This window comes from Colletotrichum spaethianum, assembly GCF_022836535.1.
Source record: "Colletotrichum spaethianum MAFF 239500 DNA, contig01, whole genome shotgun sequence".
NCBI classification, from domain to species: domain Eukaryota; kingdom Fungi; phylum Ascomycota; class Sordariomycetes; order Glomerellales; family Glomerellaceae; genus Colletotrichum; species Colletotrichum spaethianum.
The window spans coordinates 1,450,580-1,471,467 of record NW_026054771.1 but is presented as its reverse complement, the minus strand read 5'-3'; the positions used below and the strand labels follow the sequence as shown (position 1 = coordinate 1,471,467).

The window sequence follows — 20,888 nt, the reverse complement described above, 5'->3', positions numbered from 1 at the left end:
AGTGAAGACTCCGGTCAAAGTTCACTCTTTCTTCAGACTTGTCTTTATCAATGTCACCTTGGAATTGCACCCCTGTCGCGCACGCACGCCCGCGTCCACGCCGTCTGACTTTGTTTCTCGTCTCTCGAGCCCCACGCCGGTTTGCGGCCCTCCCAGTGTCTCGCTCTCTCGCATGAATGCATGCATGCATCCAAGGCAGACCAGGCAGGCCAGGCATTGCCAATCCAGAACCGCGGATCGACCAAGTCAATCCAAGTCGCCCGGTTCTAATCGAACGCGACTGGTGGGTAACGCGGGGATGGAATGAATCCTCTTACACCTTCCTTTCGCGTGAAAGATGCCAACTGCTGTACCCTCTCCCAGCTCCGATTCTCTCCTTGGCGAGGGAGATATGCGTGCCGTGCCCTATCTCGGTGAAATATCCCTAGGTGGCATGTCCCAGCCGAACCGGTAAATCGCCCACGCGAGCAGCCTCCGGTTCGCCCCCTTCACCTCCAAGATGGAGCTGAATCTGGTCTTTACACCGCAGACAGCCGGTCCCGGGTCGCCACAGGCTGATAGATAGACAAGAAATCCCGGTGGAAGCCATGGAATTAGCCTAACCCACGAGTCCGACAGACTTCACGTATATATCCCTCTCTCAAAGACGTCGATCCAGGTCAAACTTTCCTCCCCCTTCTCCCTTTCCTTCTCAGCGTGGCAGCGATCTTGTTGCGGGCTCATATAACCACCTCTTCTCAACCCTCATCTCCAGACGCTTTTTCCAGTTCCGCCAACGTTGTGTTTGCTTCGGCTCGATAAACCAGCATACAATGGAGAAGTCGGAATACGGTACCGCTGACAAGGCCGTTCAGGAGAACTCCTCAATGGAGCAGGTCCAGCAGCAGCCATCCGTCACCTCTGGGGAGTCTGTCCACGAGAAGAAGCCGTGGTGGCACCCAGTCATCGAGCCCGGTTCCGCCGTGCAGATCATCATCGCCGCCGCTATCGCGGTTGCCATCGGTCTGGGGGTCAAGAGCGTCCACCCAGATATCCCCGATGCAGCGACGACCATCCTCATCATCCCCGGCAATCTTTGGCTGCGGTCCCTCAAGGCTGTCGGTATGTTTTTCTTCTCTACGTTTCCGCAGAGATCGTCGTCAGGGTATACCCTCCAAAGAATCAGAAACTGACGCGACATCTAGTTTTGCCCCTCATCGTGACGGCTATGGTTCTCGCTGTTCAGAAGCTCAAGGAAATCTCCAATGGCGGCGCCAAACTCGCCAAATGGACCATCGGCTATTATGTCATTACCACCATTGTAGCCATTGTCCATTCCATCATCATGACATCCCAAGTATGGGCCCGTCTCATGACCGTCGCCTCTGCTGAGTCCATCGCCACGGACAGCATGTCCGAGAAGGACCAAGAGTCGTACGAGGAGCGCAAGGACCAAGACATCCCGGCCACCGTCACTGAGCTCTTCAACTCCTTGATCCCAGCCAACGTCGTCGATGCTCTCGCCTCGGACCACCTCCTCGCCGTTCTCGTCACTGCTGTCGTGGTGGGCTACCTCATCGATGACCGCGGCGGTCGCTCCTCTCTGATCAAGGCGGCGCGTGAGATCGAGACCCTCATCATGATCATCATCACCTTTCTCATCAAGCTTGCCCCCATCGGCGTTTTCTTCCTCATCCTGCCGAACATGTTCAAGCTGGACATCAACGACATTGGTGTCAACCTAGGCATCCTGATGGGTGGCGCCATCAGCTCAATGTTCTTGCACCTTTTCGTCATCCTGCCCCTCATCTTCTTCGCCTTCACTCGCCAAAACCCTTACACTTTGTGGTTCAGCTGCTCACCCGCCTGGCTGACGGCTTGGGGTACTGCTTCATCAGCCGCTACTCTCTCCGTCACCATGCGCTGCTGCCGTGAGACACTCAAGATCCCCGAGACCGTCAACAAGTTCGCCGTCCCCCTGGGTTGTCTGGTGAACATGGACGGAACCGCCATTTACTTCCCCATTGTTGTCGTGTTTCTCGCTCAGACGCAGGGCCATGTCCTCAACGCGGCGGACTACATCATCATTTTGTTGCTGTCAACCCTGGCTTCTATCGGAACTACGCCCATCCCGAGTTCCTCTCTTGTTTTGACCGTCATGATTTCATCGAGCGTCGGCATTCCGCCCAGTGGAATGTACGGCGTCGTCGTTGCTATCGATTGGTTCATTGACCGGTTCCGTACTGCTACCAACGTCAGTGGTGATCTTTTCGCCGCCGTCATCGTCACCAAGATGACCGGCATTACTGACCCTGATGATGGCTCGGAGGAGGTCGTTCGGGAATTCAGCCAGAACCAAAATGACGAGCGTGTCTAAATCTTTGGATAAGGATATATTGGGTAATGATGAAAGTTGCAGGATATGATGTAGTGTAGAAGCGAATATCACATTGATTCAATCTTATGAAAGGACCAACTCTCTTGCCTACCAATCTCTCCTAGTAGCATGCGTACTTTAGCCAGGGCTCTCTCATCTTATAACCTTGGTCTTTCCATCCTACTCATGACGCATCTAAGCTCCGGTGTCGCACGGTAAAACGTTGACGTTGCCGCGCCAGATCAAAAATGTCTAGCTGGTCCCGCCTTTTGCTCGTTCGATACCTGAAGAGCGAACACCCCTTTTGGCTTTGCTCGGCTCCCAACCAATAGTTGTTTGTCGGTAACCAGGGGCTAAGAGGTTTCAACCAACTTCAAAATGGCCATTCGGAATATCTGAGGTGGTCACCTTTCATTTTGGAGCTTTAGATAGCATATTGCCATTATGCCGATGCCGATGCCGATATGCTCCTTGAGATACGGCCAAATCCCGTTTTCCCGCTGAATCATGTGGTTCACAAACATGATCCACCGCAGTACATGCTGCTTTATGCAGTTTACTGTCGATTGGGTTTTATCGTACTGTAACGGGACTCTATTAGTAAAATGTATCACACAACCCGTAGCTTGGCCGAGAACCGGTTTTGGTTCGGTTGTGCTGCTTGTCCAACCTTACATCCAGGCTCTGTATGAAGTGACTGTGCGCAACACACATACATAGACTTATCACATCTGTGCCATCATGTATCCATGAAACATCACATAAGTCTCTTGATGAAGATGCATGCATGTTTTCTGTTCTCTTCTGGTTCCTTGAGTCAGCTATGTGGCACCCGCCACCCTCCTCCTCTTCTTGTTTTCATGCCAATCTGGACGTTTGTTCTCCACCTCCGTTGCCTCTAACCTTAACCATCCGCAGCTCTCCCGGCGTCCGATACAGTCCTGGTGCAGGTAGTTCTGAACTCCGCTCGTCATTGCACTCCACTGTCTTTTTGACGAGAAGCGGGGAGAAAGCCGGGCAGATCCTATTCGAGCATCGAAGTCCCAGACGACCGGCGGAGGATCCAGCGGCTGGCCAACTCCGGGCTTCGAAGCAGTACACGTGAGCCGAGATTGTCTACTCCACCTCAGCAGCGCCTTCCTGTCCGAGTCTGCGTCGCCGACGTACGATGCCCTCAGATCGTACACTGCTTTGAGGGCGGGAGTCACTTGGCTCGTCTCATCCTTGAAACAAGGCCCCATCAGTTGGCTGTTGTTCACTGAGTGCATGATCAGACCAGTCGTAACGTCGTTCGGCTTCATTCCCAGCTTCTGATGCACAGAAATGGCACTGCGCAGGTTGTCGTCCTCCCAGTCTCCCATCCACTGGCTGTTCGGTGCGTCCCAACGGAACCCGGGCCACCACGGCATCGGCGTATGGCGGTCCCACACCTCGAAGGTCACGGTACTGATGTAATGCCCATGGGTCGACCTGTCGCCAGCTTCATAACGGGGCAGCTCGGGATTCACGCGAGCGACGGGCTGGAAGTACCGTAGCTCAGGGGCTGTCACGAGAAGTATTTGTTTTCGGTCCTGGAATCTCCACAACCGGTAGTTCTTCTGAGACGATTGTTTTCCGTACACCCTCATGTCGTACGGGTTCGTTTGCAGCCATTGTTTCATATCCTGGTTGTTAGCATTGTATGCACCTGGATATCGGGGGCGGGTGAATGTGATGACTTCTGTATCAAAAAAGTCCGCCACGAGATGGAGCATCTCGTGAAACCCGGCTTCCCTTGGCATCCCTGCCATCACGTCGTTCCTGCTCAAACACCGGAGGAGATCCAGCGCGCCCCAGTCTTGTACGTGGTCCGGGTCCACACAGTCGCCAGACTCTGCGAGTAAATGATGATACATTCGAAATCGGTCTGACGCTGTGTCTCTTAGATTCTTGTAAAACCACTCTGCTACTTGGCCCTTGATCCATTTCGCATCCGTAGGATCGTTCTCGACGAGAATTCTAGGCAAACCCGATCAGTCTAGTTTATGCAGAGGGGGCGGGAAAATGCTTACGCAAGAGAGTACCACAAGCTATTCTCGTCTTTTGGGACCGGACTAGCGAAGAACGTGTGTTCGATGACCTTTTTCTGACTAGCCAGCTTGTCTTGAGGGAATCTGAAGAAAGGTTTGGCGCAGAAGCCATAACAAGAGAAAACTTCTTTTAGTTCATCCAGCTCTCGGACTTCTGCATCGTGGATAATATGCGGCGTGGCCAGCCATGCTCTTCGTTCTTTTCCCTCGTCTCGCGCCATCTGTTCTCTTTTCGTTACTTTAATGGATCCGTAGGTCCGCTGGAAATCAACGTACGGTAGCGGCACCACAACCATCTGATCCCAATTGGTCGCTTCCATATCGACCGGGGCATTATTGCATCTGCCAGTGATGCTCCAAGGGGCAATCTGGATTCTCCTGTCCGGTCTCCAGTCCTCATGTTCAGGCCGCCGTATGCCCGCAAGACTGTGGATCGCCGACAGAAACCTTCTGTTCGCCTCGAGGAAGCATCGGTACTGCACGGAACCCGGTTTTGAGACCTGAGCCGAGTCGTATATCGACTGAGCCACCGTATTACACCATGTTGTAAAGTCCGTTGGATCTGGTCTGTGAGCTGTAGGTATGTGTTGCGTTGAATGCAAACCTAGGATCTTATATGCCAGCTGGGGGTCTCCATAGTTCGGGCAACACCCGAGAATTTCGGGGATTGATGGTACGGCTTAAGGCTGGACCCAATGGCGGGAGGATTTTGGTGTTTGTTAACCAGGTTATTGGCCCTTCTGGTTTGCTTCCAGTAGGCGGTGGTGGGAGGTTTGGGATAGAACACCCAGAATTGTCGCGGCGGGTTTGGTTCGGGATTGACGTGCTGGATTTGGCACACATGTACATGCCAGTTTGTATTATATCCACTCGTGTATATTTGATAGCAGCAGTCTGAACGTACGATGTCGCTTAGAAATATTGCAACCCCTTTTTATTGATCTCTTTGGTGAGACAAAACCTCAACGCAAGTGGAGGAGAAAGTAAGGAAAGACAGCAACAAGAATAGAGTAGTAAGATGAACGAGAAAGCCATTGTGAAGTGCTTCAATCTCTCTTGGGCCGTCAGCTGGTTACTACGTTGTTGCAAAGATTGAAGTGACACCAACGATTTTCGGGTTCTCGATTAAGCTCAATAGAAATGAGCCTGTGTCGAAGGGCCAGCCCAGCTGATAGAGCTGAACGAAATATCTACAGTTCACACGTTAAAACAGCCGTTCAAGGACAAAGGGAAAGAGAAGAATGCCGAAGTGGTAGGCATTATTTGGCTTGAACAAGGAGCCTTTCACAACAACTTTTGCAACAAACGCAATGCAACGCTCCTACTTCACAAAACTCACAGGAAAACCCGTGTCACTCCATCGGATTCACCAAACCAGCGAATATCCACGTTGAGCCTACCGACCCATGTCACTAAGTCGTCGAGACACCTTGCTACCTTAATCACTGAGCAAACGCACCATACTGATTCAATTCAAAGGGATACCTCTAAGGTCATCTATCTAAGCACATGCCATGTAATCTCCCCCACGCACATCCATTTCCTCCTTTCGTAACATTCCAATAAATGACCGAAAAAATCGCATTCTGCTCGCTTTCCTGTTCCTCCAACAGACCCATCACCCCAAATACTCCGTAATTCTGTGTCCCAATAGAGCCCACCCGCTGCCGCTGCCGTTACCAGACCTCGTCAAAGTAGATAGCTCATGTACCGAGAGATGCTACAGCCGCAGGGATGAACCGGTTAACCCCTACAGGCTTTGCCCAAAATAGCTCAAAATACCAATACAAACGTCGTACAACAACAACATTACGCAAGCTCAAGCCTCCCAGGAGCTTTCGGCTTGGGGCTGGTAATGATTCCAGCATGCTTAAAGCAGAGAAAGCATAAAAACTCCAAGCTATCCTTGTTCAACGGGCTTCGGATGTTATGTGTAATGCGCATAATATGCAGGGCACCTATACCTCACAGGGTCTCACTTCCTCTCATGCCCCTCCCACTTTCTCTTCGCCCCGCCACCGCCGCTGCTCTCGAAGCTCAAGTCAACGCTCCACAGAGAGTCCCACACGACGCTCTTCTTTGTCGGACTCTCGACGCTGGCCCCGCTCTTCTGACGCTGTAGTCTTAAGGGCGATCGAGCTTTCTGATCGGAATCAGTGAGTGTAGCTCAGGAGAGAGAACACAGAAGTAGGAGAGTCTAGGGACCGATTAGGGAATCGATCGTGCTTCGTACCTCGGGCGATCTGGACCTCTCATCACCCGCCTGCGCGGGATGACCCTCTTCCGCAAGCGGGCTCGAAGCCTGCCCAGGCTGTCCCGAATGCTCGTGTCCATTGGCCGATGATCCAGGCGCTCCTTCTTCAGGCGGGCTAGTTTCCGTCGGGGTGTCCGGCGCAGCTGCGCGAAGTGAATTGGTTTCGCTGCCCAACGCGTTGCCCTTGAGCAGTGCCGCACCTCCACCGACGGCGAAGGGGAGAGCCTTCTTCGAGTTGGAGCTGCTCCGGCGGCTCTCGAGACTCTTGCTCAGAGCTTTGCTGACACCTTCGATGCTATGAGGGTTCGCCCGCTGCTTGTCCTTGCCGTTTGCCTGCGCATGGGTGTGCATATCCGCCATGGCCTCGACAGTGTTTGCTGCGATCGTTGACTTGCCCAGTCCAGGTGTGGCGGGGGCGCCCGGCTTATCTTCGTGTGCATCAATGAGGTACCATCGCAGGCCATCAGAAAGCTGGAACGGATTATCATCCTCCTCGCCATTGACAGAGTCGTTGTCGGGTAGTTGCTTGTGCAAGCTCTTCGAGAGGTCCACCACTCGCTCTTGTATCCGAGTGATGCGAGCGACAAGCCATTCACGAGAGCGAAGACGGTGAGCGTCAGTCTCTCGCAGAAAGTAGTGAGGAAAGCCTACGTTGAACGCAGCCCAGGCACCGGCTGTTTGGTTTCTTGTGGGGAGGAATAGAGCAAGATCTCCTTCCTTGAAATGCTTGAAGGCAATCTTCTCATGCGAGTCCCTCTGCAGCGTATGCGCCTTCTCCCTATAAGCGCGCGCATCCCGCTGAAGTTTCCGAGCAAGATGCTCTACATCCTTGACACGCCTGTAGACCGTCTCGGCAAACAGGTCCATGTCGAAGCTGCCCAAACGTGTCATGAAGGCTTCGTACTTGTCCGTCTCCGCGTCAGTGTCTTCAGTGCCATTCATCCAGTACAACAGCTCCAGGTCGGTGCTGTCGGCCAAGGTGCGACTAGTGAGCATGCCGGAGCGACGGATCATGGACTGGCCAGGGTCCGAAGAGTCGTTAGCATTGTGGATCTGGCTCATGGTGCCTCTCTCAGACCTCGGGACCTTCTGTATCATCATCGTCGAGTCTTGGCGGGTAACCGCGAAGCCCAATCGTTCCAAAAGTCGGCAAAGTCTGTCATTCTGAGAGTAGAGACGCTGCGTCAAGTCCTTCGTCTTCTCAGATCTAGATTCAAAGTGGCCAAGGACAGCCGTGAGCTTGACTTGGGACTTCTCCATCTTCTCCTTGTAAAGCCGAAGCTCCTCTTCCAGACTACCGACTTGGGATTGTCGGGATGCGAGTTGCTCGGTGATGGAGCTGATCCGCTCTTCTCCCTCGTCTAACTTCTTTCGAAGGCTTTCCGAGCCCGTTTCGCCATCGGCAATCTTGGCGCGGAGTTGATCCAGCTGCTCTCGATTTTCGGCGGCTTCTTGCTCAAGGACAGCAACCTTGGCCTTCTCTTCATCCAAGTTCTCTCTTAAATGTCTGGAGCTATCCTCCTCGGAGACAAGCCTGCCCTTCGTTTCAAAGATCTCAGCCTTCAACGTCTTGATGTGCTCCTCGGCTTGCTCAAGATTGGTCTTGAGTATTGATCTGTCGCTCTCCAGAGTCTTCAACTTGGCTGCGACATCTGTAGCTCGGTAGACAAGTGCATCGATGAGATCGTTGAGGTCTTCGGTTGTATCGTCGTTCGGAGACAGCTGGTCATGAACGTCGCGGAGTGCCTTCAATTGTGCATCGGCGGTCTCCTGAGTAGAACTCAAAGTCTTGGCTAGCTTCTTCGCCTCGTCATTCGCCGTCTGGAGCTGTCTATCGAGCGACTCGTTTTGCTCTCTCTGGAGACGTGACTCGTTGCGTAAGAATTCAACTTGGCCTTGGGTCTTGAGCGCCTCATCCTTCTGCTCCTTCTGCATCCTATCGATCTCTGCCTCCAGGTCATGCATCCTCTCGATGTAGGTAGCCTTTTCGTTCTCTCTCGATTCGCCAAAGTTTTCGATCTCATCTTCGGTGTCCTCGATACGGGCCTTGAGTCCTTTGATTTCGTTCTCGAGTGACTTGCGTTCTTCGACAAATTCCCTTTGCAAGGCCTCCATATTCTCGAGGAGTTCCTTCTTGGTAGAGTTGGCCTCCTCCATCCGCCCCTTGACATCGTCGTGGGCAGTGGCCCGGACGTTAAGGTCTCTTTCGAAAGCTGCGCATTTTTCCTTCTCCGCATTGAGTTCACTTTCAAGCTGTTGTATTCTTTGCAACTGAGCCTCCGATTTATCAGATGTCGGACGATTACTGAGTTCAGACTCGAGCTGCTGTATTCTCTGGGTCAAGGCTTCCGAGTTATCGGATGATCGACGGCTGCTCAATTCACTTTCCAGCTGTTGGATCCTCTGCAGCAAGGCCTCCGAATTGCCTGTCGAACGACGAGTATCCTCCGAGGGTGCCGTCGACTTGATCGAGTTCGTCGAATCGTTTCTTTCGTGACCAAACAGACCACCGATGCCGGGTCGAGACGCCGCGCTTTGCCTGTGGAGCAAGTCTTCCAACCTCCGCACCCGGCTCTCTGCGGTCTTTAGCTTGTTTTCGAGCTTCGACTTGTCGTCTTGAAGACTGCGGAGCAGATCGTCATCGCCGCGGATCATCAAGCCACTTCGGCCAAGGGCTGCCTCATGGACACTGCCATTCTTGAAGGCCTTCAACCTCTTCGACTGCTGTTTCGTGGGGCTGCTCAACTCGTTGACCAGCTTTGTCACGTCGTCAATGATGTCGACTTCGGCCTGTTGTCTTTGAAGATGCTCCAAAAACTCCTCCAAGTCACGCTTGGCCATGCTTGGCCATGCCTCCTCTTCGCCAAGCAAGTTGACCTCGAGACCCAGAATATTGGCTTCAACCTTGTCGGGGCCATACATGCTGCCGACCATCTTGTGCCATTTCCTCCGCCTCTTCGACTCCTCATCTTGGAACAACGCCATCTCGTTGGCCAGCGTTGACGAATCCGTCTTGATCTTGTCGGACCACTCACGGCGGCGTACTGCTTCGGAAACGAAGGAGGCGTACATGTACGGGAGCTGGTGAATAAGGCGCAAATAGTCAAACGTCGTCATGTCGTCTTCAGCCTGGTTCAGGACGCTGATCTGGTTCCTAACGCTGCTGTGTAACGTGGTAATCTCAGTAATGTTGCGCATAAAATCGATGCAATCAGAGGCAATCGCATTTCGCGCCTGCGTGACGTAGTGCAGCATCTCGTCCATCTCCGCGGCACGTTTCTTCAAGCTGGGTATCAAACGCGACGTGTGGTTCTCTGCCGTCCGCGATGCCTGGAGGACATTAGGTTGCGTGTCAGTGTACTCCAATACGATGTGGTAGTCTGTCTCAATCTTTTTGGCCACGGCTTCGAGGTCCAGGAGTAACTGGGCCGCCTCGCCACTATGTGATAGAGCAGATCGACCAACAAGGTTGTCAAAGTCCCCGATCAACTGCTCCAGCGCACCGTACATCTTGTCCGCAGCCTTGTCTAGATCCGCAGCCTTGGTGCTAAACTTTTTCAACGACGTCGGTGCCAAACGTCCTGATTTCTTTGCCGTGTCCTGCTCTATCAGGTCTTCGAGCGTCGTCTGCTTCTTTTTGAGGTCCCGGGAGGTCATGAAGCGCACCATGGCGGCAGAAATCGGCACACTGCGCGCAACGGTGAGGTAGTGCTCCCAGTTCTCGGCGAGCTGCTCGTACTCGTCCAGCGCAGGCTGCACCCACTTCTTCAGCTCGGCATACTTGGGCTCAATCTGCTTCACACTAATCTCCAGATTGGCCACCGCCGCATCGAGGCACTTAATGATGACGTCCATCTCGCCGTATCGCTCCTGGATCTCGGTCGCCATACGCGCCGAGTCCTCGACGATGCCGAGGGCCCATACCTGGCGCTCTTTGTAAAGAGCTTGCCATTCTGACAGCACGCGGATATTTCCGATGTAGTTGGGGGCGTTCGGGACGGAGTACCGCTTGGGGAGGGGCAGTTCGGACTTGGGAGACGAGGCGGCGCCGGGGGAGCTGGGTTGCGATAACCGGATGTCATAGATGTAAATCTCTGTCTGCACAGCAGTCAGCAAGGCCCTCATACTCTTAAAAAGACGTGACATACTTCCTGGTGAAGAGTCTGCAGTTTGACGCTTCGTCCCTGGGCAGTCAAAGCGACAACCTGATGCGCCGGAATCGACGTCTGCCTTGCGATCCAGGTCTTGAAATCATCGAGCCTACAACGAAAAGTCAGCCTCTCCTGACACCCCGTCTCGAAACTGGAGGCAACAGTAGCATACGCTGAGAACTGCGTCGTGTCCACCTGCAGGCGCTGGCCCGTATGGGCTATCAACACCTGCGTTGCCATCACCGGAACATCTCCAAGCGGAAGCTGCGATAGCTAGCCCGCCGTTCGGCCTTTGCAGCAAGATTACTGAGGGTTGTCGTAGCTATGCGATAATGTTGATCACGTCGTGCAGGTAGAGGCGAGAGTGGGCGAGAAATGTCCGCCTCGTTCGTTTTTTCGTCGTCGCTGTTGTCTTCGCCAGGCGCCGGACGAATAAACGCATGCAGGAACGGCTGTTGTTGCAAGGCGCGAACGAGGGTTCGTTCGCCGGTTTCCAAAGATGACCGCTGAGGCGCCTCCGGGAGCTCGTGCAGGCTGTAAACCCGCTAAAACCTTGGGAAGGCATAGCGTGATGTCTCCTCGTGATCCCTGCTGTCATCTGATTGGGTCGAATGTCGGTTATAAGCCACAGATAAGATAATGTCATCGGAAAAGAGGCTGACAATGAGGTCACTAGCCACAGCTCAAACTTGCCTTCCGGCTCTACGTCCGGAACCGAAACCAGCGCCGCCGGATCCCACAACTCGGGCGGGAAACTCTGCTTTGAGTCGTGCATCGTGTTCCGAAGGCGGGGCGTTGAGAGTCGGGCACCGGACTCAGTCAATTTAACTCTGCCATCTGATTCTGAACCCCGATCTCGGCCATGGATGAACCGCAAGACTACAGCACGGCCGAGCATGCCACCAACGCGCCCATTTTACTACTGTCGAAGGATGAACATCGCGTCCTGGCGCTCTACGATGAACTCCGCGACCTCGAGGTGAAGGTTGCACTCATCAAAGCACAGCAGAGGCACACACCAGGTGGTTTACCACGTGAGAAACCTCATCTCTCGGTATATTCTGACCATTTTCAATAGATTCTTCAATACAAAACAACGAAAAGAACGTGCGACAGGCACAACAAGACGCGGCAAAGGCGCGTGCTGGATGGCTGTTGAGGAACGACATCACGGATAGCGTCATCACGGCCAACCCAATCCTCAAAGCCATCCATAGCAGCACGCAATCCACGCCCATAGAAACGTTGGTTCTGTCCTCCACATCTCACTTGCGGATCTGCAAGCACACTCAAGGCGACGGCTAATACCACTTAGTGACCTCCTTCCGCACGTTCGCGCCCGCGACACCGCTTCAGTCGCGCTCTCGGAAATCTCCTCTGACATTCGTGCCGCTGTCAACGAGCTTACAGACATTGAAGCCGAGAACCTGCGGGTGGGCCGGCGGAACATTGGGCTCACGGCCCAGATCCTCCGACTGACCGAGGAGGCAGAGACGAGGCGGGCGGGGGAGACGGACGACGCCGCCGTCCAGGCGGATATGGCTAGGCTGCAGACCGAGGTTAAAGCCAGCAGGCAGCGGTGGAAGGTCATGAAAGGCACAGCCAGCGCCGTAATCGTCGGCAGCGGCATCGATTGGACCAAAGATGAGGCGCTGTCGGACATCGTATTGGATCCCGAGGATGAATGGTGACGATGACCTTGAGTCGAAATGACATTCGGACATATTCCGGATCGAGTTTACTAGGGCGAGGGCATGAGATCGGTGAGTACAAGTCGAAAGGGCATGGTTTTGCCGTCGACACGTTGTCGACGAACAACTTCACCTTGCATCAAATCGAGAACCTAGGCTGCCCAGAACGGCAAACGACAGTGGTAACCACACACACAGCTTGAACGGTTCGTCAGAATGAGTGGACCGTGGTTGAGCCATCAGTACTTGTCAACAGGGAGCAGCATTCACCTCAGCCCACGATGCACAGTACGTATGCAGGTACGGCTCCTCTCCGGCATGCGGTGACCGCGTTACGGGCCGGCCGGCAGGGCCAGGCGTGAATCACTAGATCACGGTGCTTGCTCTGCCCTGCGCACGATCGATCAATCATCGCCTTTTGCACAGCACACAGGCACTGCACCGGCACTGGAAGGGTCACGTCTGGTCACCAAGCTCGCGGTGCCTTCGGCCCCTGCCGTTCTCCACAAGATCCTCGCCACTCAAAAGCTCTCATGAAGCTTGACAGGGCTTAGTGCGACCCGGGCGCTATGGCCACCGCGATGCCGAACAGCAATCACGTGGAGGAACTTTGGCTCCGAGATCTGCTTCTGCGGGCAATGCTTGAGCTCTGTAATCGTCTGCCGGCACTAGGTGATATCTGTAGAAACTCTGAAATGCAGAAAGGGTATTTTGTTTGATGAAACGCGTTTCAATCCCCTGGTGAGAGGTGATATGGGGCATGGAGCACTCACAGAGAGAGAAGAGCTTTCGAGGTTCATTTACCGATTTTGTGAGTTCCCATAATATGAGCCATCTCACGCGTCAAAGTGGTCAGGCAATACGCGTGTCCAAGCCATTCGCGCAACGACGGAAGAAACACGCTCTTCTGGATTAGATAATCAGCATCGGTCTGGGTCTGTCAAGAAGAGGAGAGGAGGAGGGAAAATGGGACTGAAAGTTGGGGGAGTGCAAAGCTCCCCGACAGTCGAGCTCTGTGTCTGCTGCACCGGATCAGCCAGGAGACCCAGGAGGGAGTGGAGCTGGCTGGCTGGCTGGCGCTGAGCTACACTCTCCATGTACATTCGCGTGCAGGTCGTCTGGTGTGAGCGACTTGAATGTTTGGCTTGGGAGGGGGTGTGTGTGAGTGAGAGTGCGAGAGGCTGCGGTCAGGGAGGGCCAGAATTGCCGGGGGAGCATCAGGTACAGCACAGTATCAGCAAGACAAAGGCGACTTGACCGGCCAAATTGCCAGGCTCCGTGTATCCGCCGCAAGTCGTGGGTACTTTGCGCACTTTCTTCGCCGGTCCGTTACCACTGCCTTCCCAGCGCAAGCCCAGCCAAACAGGGAACAAGCGGGCAAAAGCAAAATGGCTGGGCCCGGTGGCCTGTCTGGAATGGTGCGGAAACGCCCTCCTGCTGGCACAAGCTGGCAGACACCGTGTGGTCTGGTCGTCTGGCCCATGGCAAAAAGCTGTGACGGCTCGTGAATGTGAGAAGGAGACCTGCATTGGTTGTCTTGGGTGCGCATTGGGTGCATTGGTGCGGGGGGCCGTCTCCGACTGTCTTGCAGGCATCACCTAGTCTGACGTCTCAAGGTACAGGACACACGCGCACATTTTGTGCGCGTGACGAAGTATTCCCACTCTTCCTCGATGCCGAGAGCGTTGCACTGCCTGAATGCCGTTGCACGTACTAGACGATGGATATTGTACTGCGTACGGTATTATGTAGGAAGAACGATTCAAGAGCGCCTGCCATCAGCTGTTAGTTGCTGACGCAGTCACCCATCAGGGCCCTCAGAGAAGCTCTACTTAGGCAAGTCGCGATCATGCTGATGCTGGCATCTTCAGTAGCTACCAACCGAAATTCGACCGCCAGTGCTTCGGCTCCCACTCAATGAATAAGAGGCTTTGTCGAAGCAGAAAATCTGTATCATCTATTGTGAGTAAGTGATTCGAAGCAGTCCCGCACGTGCTACTTCTCTCTGATGAGAGCGAGAAGGGACGAGAGGATGAAGAAGTCGATCTGTGAAGGGAGGTTGGGGAGTCCAGAGTGTACCGTAAGCTGCGCGTGGGAGTGATTGGGCGCACACGCCCAAGCTGATTCCGGGTATGTGTGGACCAAATTGGCGGTACATCGGGCCAAGTAGCGATACATGGCAATCTCGTATGACGGTACATGGGGCGTATGCATGAATCAAGTACCTAGGATCCGTTTGGGCCAGCGGCCACTTTGAATGCTATCCCGAATCCCCATCAGTCGTCGTGACTGCCGGCTGTCGTTCCATTGTTGCATCTCCCTGAGCAACGAATGCTGCCCGCTCGCCCGGTAGCTTGCTGCCTTGAGTACTGCTCGTCAAACAGCCGACGGAACTTGGGTGCCACTAGACGGCGGATGTGTCCATTCCCCTATGGAATTGAAGTCGTGCAGTACACTCTGTACCAAGCGTCGTGGTCCTGATGAGCTGGTCCCTCGACGCATGAGTCCACAAATGGGGTTGCACGATGATGCTGCTGCTGCGGCTGCTCTCGGAAGCTTTCAAGAAGCTGTCCAAGCCGTGTCGGAGCTGGTGGGTGGGCTTCGCGCCGGAACTCAGCTACCTAATGGTGTTGCAATCTAGGCCGCATTGGAAAGCCAACATTGGCTTAGCCGTGTGTATCCCGTCTAACCGCGTGGACTGGCAACCCAGGGCGAGCCAGACATGGTGCGTTTGTCGAGAACGAACTCTGTGCGGATGGTACATGTCGGCTTGGTGTGCTTGGGAGGCAATCCCTTTGGGTGTAATGATGATGGACAAGCCACTTCTGAAGAGGGGGAATGCCGCAAAGTGTGTCGAGTAGTGTTTTAGTGTGGGCGAAACTGCGTAGCGACGTCCAGGAAGCGTGGGCACTCGCTCGCACAGTGTGCTGGGGCGTAAGAGATGTTGTGCATTACATCCCTCATCGACTCCTCAGCTGCCCACTGGTGCCCCATTGATCTCTCATGTCCAACCGGCCCCGAGCCTGGTTGTTTCGTGGGCATACTCAAAATATTGAGAAGCTTGTCAGTACGATGCACTAGGAGGGCGACATCTTCCACATGAGGTCACCAACACCCACAGCCCCAGCAAAGCGCAAGTGATGAGCGTCTTAGTGTGTACAGAGTACAGGCTGGTGTCTGCCACAGAGAAAGTTTACTCTGGGTGGTGTAGGCAATGATGCCGTTCCAAGAATTCAATTCAGGAGTTGCAGATATCGCGCAGGCAATGGACGCTAGCTCAGGACACAGCTCTGATCAGCCATTGTATCTGCCGCAGTAAGATGAGATGACTACCTTGGATAAAGGGTAGCCGAGCGAACGGTATCCAGATGCGAGAGGCTGAGGCGAAGCTGGCGGCCAGGACGGGTTCCGTTGACCCCGTGCGCCGCGGAGCTTTCTTTGAGGACGAGGGTGAGGTACGCAAGTAGGTACACTACCCGAGGTTGAGGTATGTCGACTGGTAGGTTGGGGCCTTGCCAGACGGCCTACAGACGGTAGGGGATCCCTTAGCGCCGGTGAGTGTGATGAAGGAATTGCCTGGGTCAGACCAAGTCCAGCCGGTCGCAGCAGGCTTGTCACTTTGCGTCCTTTCCGTGACCTGGATGTATCCGCACTCCATATTCATGCTGCCAATGTTTGATGGCATTGCATCAAGGACGATGAGCAGAGGAGGGTGTGGGTAATGTAGGGTGGCTGCAATACACGAACAATTGCTCACGGTGAAGTCTGAAATGGTGGTGCTGTGGGAAATAGATGAAGTGACAAGATATGTATAGATAGACAGCTCTCAGTCGGTGTAAGTGGACGGCCGGCAACGCTCGACGTCGAAGGTGGAAATGGCGAAAACACCAGGCAGTGCCGAATCATTGACATTCAGCAGCGGCTGCAGTAGACCACTTGGGGTCCGGGGATGGCACGACTTGGAAAAAATGGCGCGAAGGGTGGTCCGTGTGAGCAGTGGCAGTGACAGAAACAAGAGGACAACTTGGACAAGAGGCAGAGTAAAGAAGGTGGGGTCGGCGGAAGACGCAAGATGCTTCCAAGAGCAAACCACACCTCTCATCTCGAACGGGCGAAAACGACCGGCACGTACGCAGCAAACGGAGTGGAAGAGAGATGCACCAAAGTACACAGTGCGAAATGCGGATATAAAACAGAAGTACGAAGGGTATGTACAGTACTTCTGTGCGGAGTTTTGCGCGCGGTATGTACCTGTACAGTACCACACAATATCGACAGCGGCAAACCATATAGAGTGAAGCAAGGTAGCAAGGACCGAGGAAGATGTGGTGCTGCCCAGTGGCAGGAGGAAGTGTGAAGGAAGAGAAATGGGCAAGACACCGAACAGAGGGAAGGAAGGAAGACGGATGGAGAAGGCACGGAGGGTAGCAGGGCTCCTTTCTCTCTGCTTCCTCTTGCCGCTCCCGCGATTGTTGTTGGAGTCGCTACTGCTGCTCCTACCCTCACACTTCCGCTTCGTGTCCGCACATTGCCCACGCCTGACCCGGACTGGTTATGGTCGACCGTGGTCTGGCGCAGGAGGAGGAGCTTGGTAGTATGTAAGGTGTAAGGATTGGTTGCGTACGAGCAAACGCTGCGGACTAGGCAAGTACCACTTCGCCCTAGCCAAGGTACTGAGGTACTTGGGCCGAAGTATTCCCCCTGGGAAAAAGAACAGACGGCAAGAAGGGGGGGTATGGTGAAGGAAGGAAAAGGCAAGGTATTTTCCCTGGTTGTGTTCCTAGCGAGGTACCTTTACTTTGAGGGTGGGCGCGGACGTAGACTTGGACTTGGAGGGTGATGGGAGGATTAGGATGGGGAAAGGGAAGGGACGCTGGAGCAGAGGGAAGGGGGCGGCACTCCTCGACAGTCAGGGAGGGGAGGCGCGCCCACCTTCCTCTTCCCCCTTCCAGTTGCGCCTTCCCCTCTCCTTGCCTCTCCTCTTTTTTTTTTTTTGATTCGCGTGCGTGTGCCCAGTGTTGCCGGTGCCAGTACGAGTGCCAGTGCGCAGACCAATTTTTGGTACGGATACCTACCCAGACACCCACAGCCATTCAGCAGCCAGCTGGAGCACCAGCGGGCAGCAGCCAGCCAGCACGCCCGCACTCCAGACAGACACCCAGACAAGAAGTGACAAGGCCGGCCAGAGTGGGAGGTGATCCAAGGCGAAAGAGGAGGAAGGACCAAGGTGACCCCCCTCCCACCTAGACGCCCCCCCCAGTCTCCTTGCCAGTCTTTGCCAGTCCCAGACTTCCCAGCAAAAACAAGTGCACCCAGGCGCGTTGCTCCCGCACAATCACTCCCCCATAGTAAAAAGGCTGCTTGGCCCTCCCCCCATACATTCTCCCTCCCTCTTCTTCTCCCATACAAATCTCCCACCCAAATCCTCCTCTCATACAATCCGCACTCTCACAATACCACACATTGCAGCCTACGCGCACTCAACCTGTGAGTACCGTTCTCCCATATCGCCCAACCCCATCAACACCGCAAACACCTGCGCAACACTTGACTTTCTTTTTCTCAACGCCGCTGCTATTTTGGACTCGTCGCTTCGACTCTCAACACTCGGAAACTGCTTTTTTTTACAAAGTCGGTATCGTGAGTGCAGTCGAGCGAGGAGCTTCTAACCTGGCGTGCACCTCTTGAGCTCTTCATCTTATCGAGCACCCATCATCTACAGCAAGCATCGTCCAAACAGCTTCCCAGCTAACAAGAGCTTGACGCGTCCAGAACACCCCAACCACAACACCCTCTTTACCTTACAAAAACCACCTTCAGGTATGCTTTACGATCCCTCTTCGACGACTTTGAGCTTCAAAACGCAATTACTTCGCGTTGCGGAGTCCAATTGCGTTTGCGCCTCAACACCACACACATTGGGTCCCGCTCCGTAGCGGCCCATTTACATCATCGCCCGTACCCTCGCGCCACGACACTGCGACCATGTCCAGTCGTCGAGACGCAAGAGACCAACCCCATTCCCGTCCTCTTCCTCCAATCATTTCGCTTCATCTACACCATGGAGCAGAGTGATTAACCCTTCGTCTTCCAGGTACTCAAAATGCCCAAGGCTGCTACTAAGCGAGGCGCGGCCGGCAAGGTCGACAAGAAGCGCGCCAAGAAGGGTAAGTTGTCACCGTTCCTGTCTAGAAGCGAGCGACACGGGCGGTATATCGGATGCTCGGTTGTCCAGATGTCAATCAGGTTGAGCATGGGTTAATCATAATCCATGCGTCACTATCTGCGTTTGACCCTGGGCTGCATGCTGGCCTGTCTACACCGTGTCGCGCGTTCCGACGCCAAACTATTTACATACCCAGTTGGCTAACACTCGTCTAGACCCCAACGCCCCTAAGCGTGGTCTGTCTGCGTACATGTTCTTCGCCAACGAGCAGCGCGAGAACGTTCGTGAGGAGAACCCCGGCATCTCGTTCGGCCAGGTCGGCAAGATCCTCGGTGAGCGCTGGAAGGCCCTCAACGACAAGCAGCGTGCCCCCTATGAGGCTAAGGCTGCCACCGACAAGAAGCGCTACGAGGACGAGAAGCAGGCCTACAACGTAAGATGCCCTCGCCCCCTTGTAACCATGGTTGTGTAGTGCTGAAGCTAATTAGTCCATCTGAAGGCCGAACAAGAGGAGGATGAGTCCTCTTGATTGCTGTATTTCTGTTGCTTCTCTGTCCGAATGGGTGGCGTTGAGTTACTTTCCCGCACATCTCTCGGACTTTCCTTGTAACTTTGGGCTCGGCGGTGTATGATGGGATTGAAATGGGTTGCTTTTCTCGTTATTCAGGATCGGCAGGATGGGCGATACGAGGTAGGCGACGCTTCTAAGCCGCCCCGCATCCATAGGAGAGCTGGTCATGCCGCCAGTCGCGGAACGGAACTGTCCACGATTGGGACTAAATGACATTTGACGGCTCACGTTGACAAACTTGTATGACTATTCCCTTATGCTCTATCCAAGTGTGTACCTGCATTCGTGGAGCAAAGTGACCGTGACGCGTCAATCCCAATGCTATGCGTGATCTATGCCCTTGTCATAAGGGTCCTTGATCCGGGTCCAGGGATCTGGGTACCAAGGACCTTATTTTCATCTGCCATATAAGGGTCCCTATGGTTGGCTCATTCGTCATGTGATGGATTGGCTCAGAGACATGGTGTTCATTTGAAACGGAACTACTCAACAAATGAAAAGTGTCTGCAGGCCAGTCGAGGGTGGTGCCGAAGCGACGGCCGGAGATGGATGGACTGGTTTGCGTGGCCTGTGTTTGGTTATCTTGAGCGTTCCCCTTCCCGCCGTTCCGCGATTGGATTTGCGATGTGAGCCAGCCAAGGTGAGCCTCCTCGGTCACCAGTTCGCTAGCCGGCGAAGAGGGTGGGGACGTTTGTGGCTGATCTCCATCTGGGGCCGCCTCCGGGCCGTTTGGTGGGGGGAGCACCTGCTGCGGCGTGGTTGGTGGCTGTAGCTTCCGATATAATCCATGCTCCTGAATGACATGGTTCTTGTGAGGCAGGAATCGAGCGAAATGAGGCTGCCTGCCTTGCCTTCTAGGTATCCCATGGGCAGACATGGCATGCAGGCGATGCAGGCGATGCAAGATGGGGGGATGTGGATGCCTTAGTTGAAACAGGTTGCCTCTGTGGCCTCAAACCGGTCCGATGGCTCGACTCTGGCCTTCAGGTTCATAAAGAGCCCGTTGTTGCAGCGGTCCTTCCCCAAACGCTATTTCTCTGGTGTTGCTCTCTTCGCTTATTAATTTCCATCCGTCGACTCGCCCAGTCTGCTGACATGCAGTCACAGAGCTTATGACCATTCCCATCACTTCCACCTTATATTCAAAACTCGACTATGCTCGAGAGTGCGACTTGCGACGGTGTATTTCGACCATCGCACGATACGTACGCAGTGAGTGGGTGCCGTACAACAACCGTAGTTGCCTCCAAGAATCCCTGGATGAGTCGGCCGGTCCGCTAACAATTGACGTCAATGACTGATCGCATTCCGGTCTAGTGGACCCTTTCCCTCTGTCGGATGGGTAGGTGAATGATCTGTTGAAGGCTAGGCTAGGTATGTCTGTAGACTTGATACTTCATCTTGCTGGGAGGCTCTGCGATGTGCATCATTGGCCAACAGAGCATGACAATCTGGAGACGGTCGACATCTCACTTGCGTTGCGAAGACGAGACGATTATTCAAGTTGCATCATCTGCTCAACCAATACGAGAGCACCCAGCATCAAAACATCGTATTTCATCACACCATATCGCATATCGATATGCGTCAGCCACTGTTCGATTCTCAGTACACAATCTACCCATCCTCA

At 54.1% G+C, this 20,888-nt stretch overlaps 6 protein-coding genes across 6 annotated transcripts; 3 read left to right on the top strand and 3 right to left on the bottom strand.

Annotated features, from left to right (window-relative positions):
• Positions 1-812: 812 nt before the first annotated feature.
• ColSpa_00386 (excitatory amino acid transporter 3) lies at positions 813-2,356 on the top strand (the record flags this gene model as incomplete). Its single annotated transcript, XM_049266598.1, has 2 exons — positions 813-1,101; positions 1,185-2,356. The coding sequence occupies 2 exons, from the start codon at positions 813-815 to the stop codon at positions 2,354-2,356; spliced, it is 1,461 nt and encodes a 486-aa protein (XP_049122555.1).
• An 821-nt stretch (positions 2,357-3,177) lies between these two features.
• On the bottom strand, positions 3,178-4,745 carry ColSpa_00385 (uncharacterized protein; the record flags this gene model as incomplete). The annotated part of the gene is made up of 2 exons (XM_049266597.1): positions 3,178-4,354; positions 4,408-4,745. 2 exons carry the CDS (start codon positions 4,743-4,745, stop codon positions 3,178-3,180), a joined length of 1,515 nt encoding a protein of 504 aa, XP_049122554.1.
• A 1,655-nt stretch (positions 4,746-6,400) lies between these two features.
• Positions 6,401-11,070, bottom strand: ColSpa_00384 (autophagy-related protein 11; the record flags this gene model as incomplete). The annotated part of the gene is made up of 4 exons (XM_049266596.1): positions 6,401-6,541; positions 6,659-10,777; positions 10,828-10,939; positions 11,003-11,070. 4 exons carry the CDS (start codon positions 11,068-11,070, stop codon positions 6,401-6,403), a joined length of 4,440 nt encoding a protein of 1,479 aa, XP_049122553.1.
• A 622-nt stretch (positions 11,071-11,692) lies between these two features.
• Positions 11,693-12,521, top strand: ColSpa_00383 (uncharacterized protein; the record flags this gene model as incomplete). The annotated part of the gene is made up of 3 exons (XM_049266595.1): positions 11,693-11,864; positions 11,909-12,074; positions 12,146-12,521. 3 exons carry the CDS (start codon positions 11,693-11,695, stop codon positions 12,519-12,521), a joined length of 714 nt encoding a protein of 237 aa, XP_049122552.1.
• Positions 12,522-15,993: 3,472 nt separating this feature from the next.
• Positions 15,994-16,185, bottom strand: ColSpa_00382 (uncharacterized protein; the record flags this gene model as incomplete). The annotated part of the gene is made up of 1 exon (XM_049266594.1): positions 15,994-16,185. The coding sequence occupies one exon, from the start codon at positions 16,183-16,185 to the stop codon at positions 15,994-15,996; it is 192 nt and encodes a 63-aa protein (XP_049122551.1).
• Positions 16,186-18,624: 2,439 nt separating this feature from the next.
• ColSpa_00381 (non-histone chromosomal protein 6) lies at positions 18,625-19,216 on the top strand (the record flags this gene model as incomplete). Its single annotated transcript, XM_049266593.1, has 3 exons — positions 18,625-18,688; positions 18,903-19,120; positions 19,187-19,216. The coding sequence occupies 3 exons, from the start codon at positions 18,625-18,627 to the stop codon at positions 19,214-19,216; spliced, it is 312 nt and encodes a 103-aa protein (XP_049122550.1).
• Positions 19,217-20,888: the final 1,672 nt, after the last annotated feature.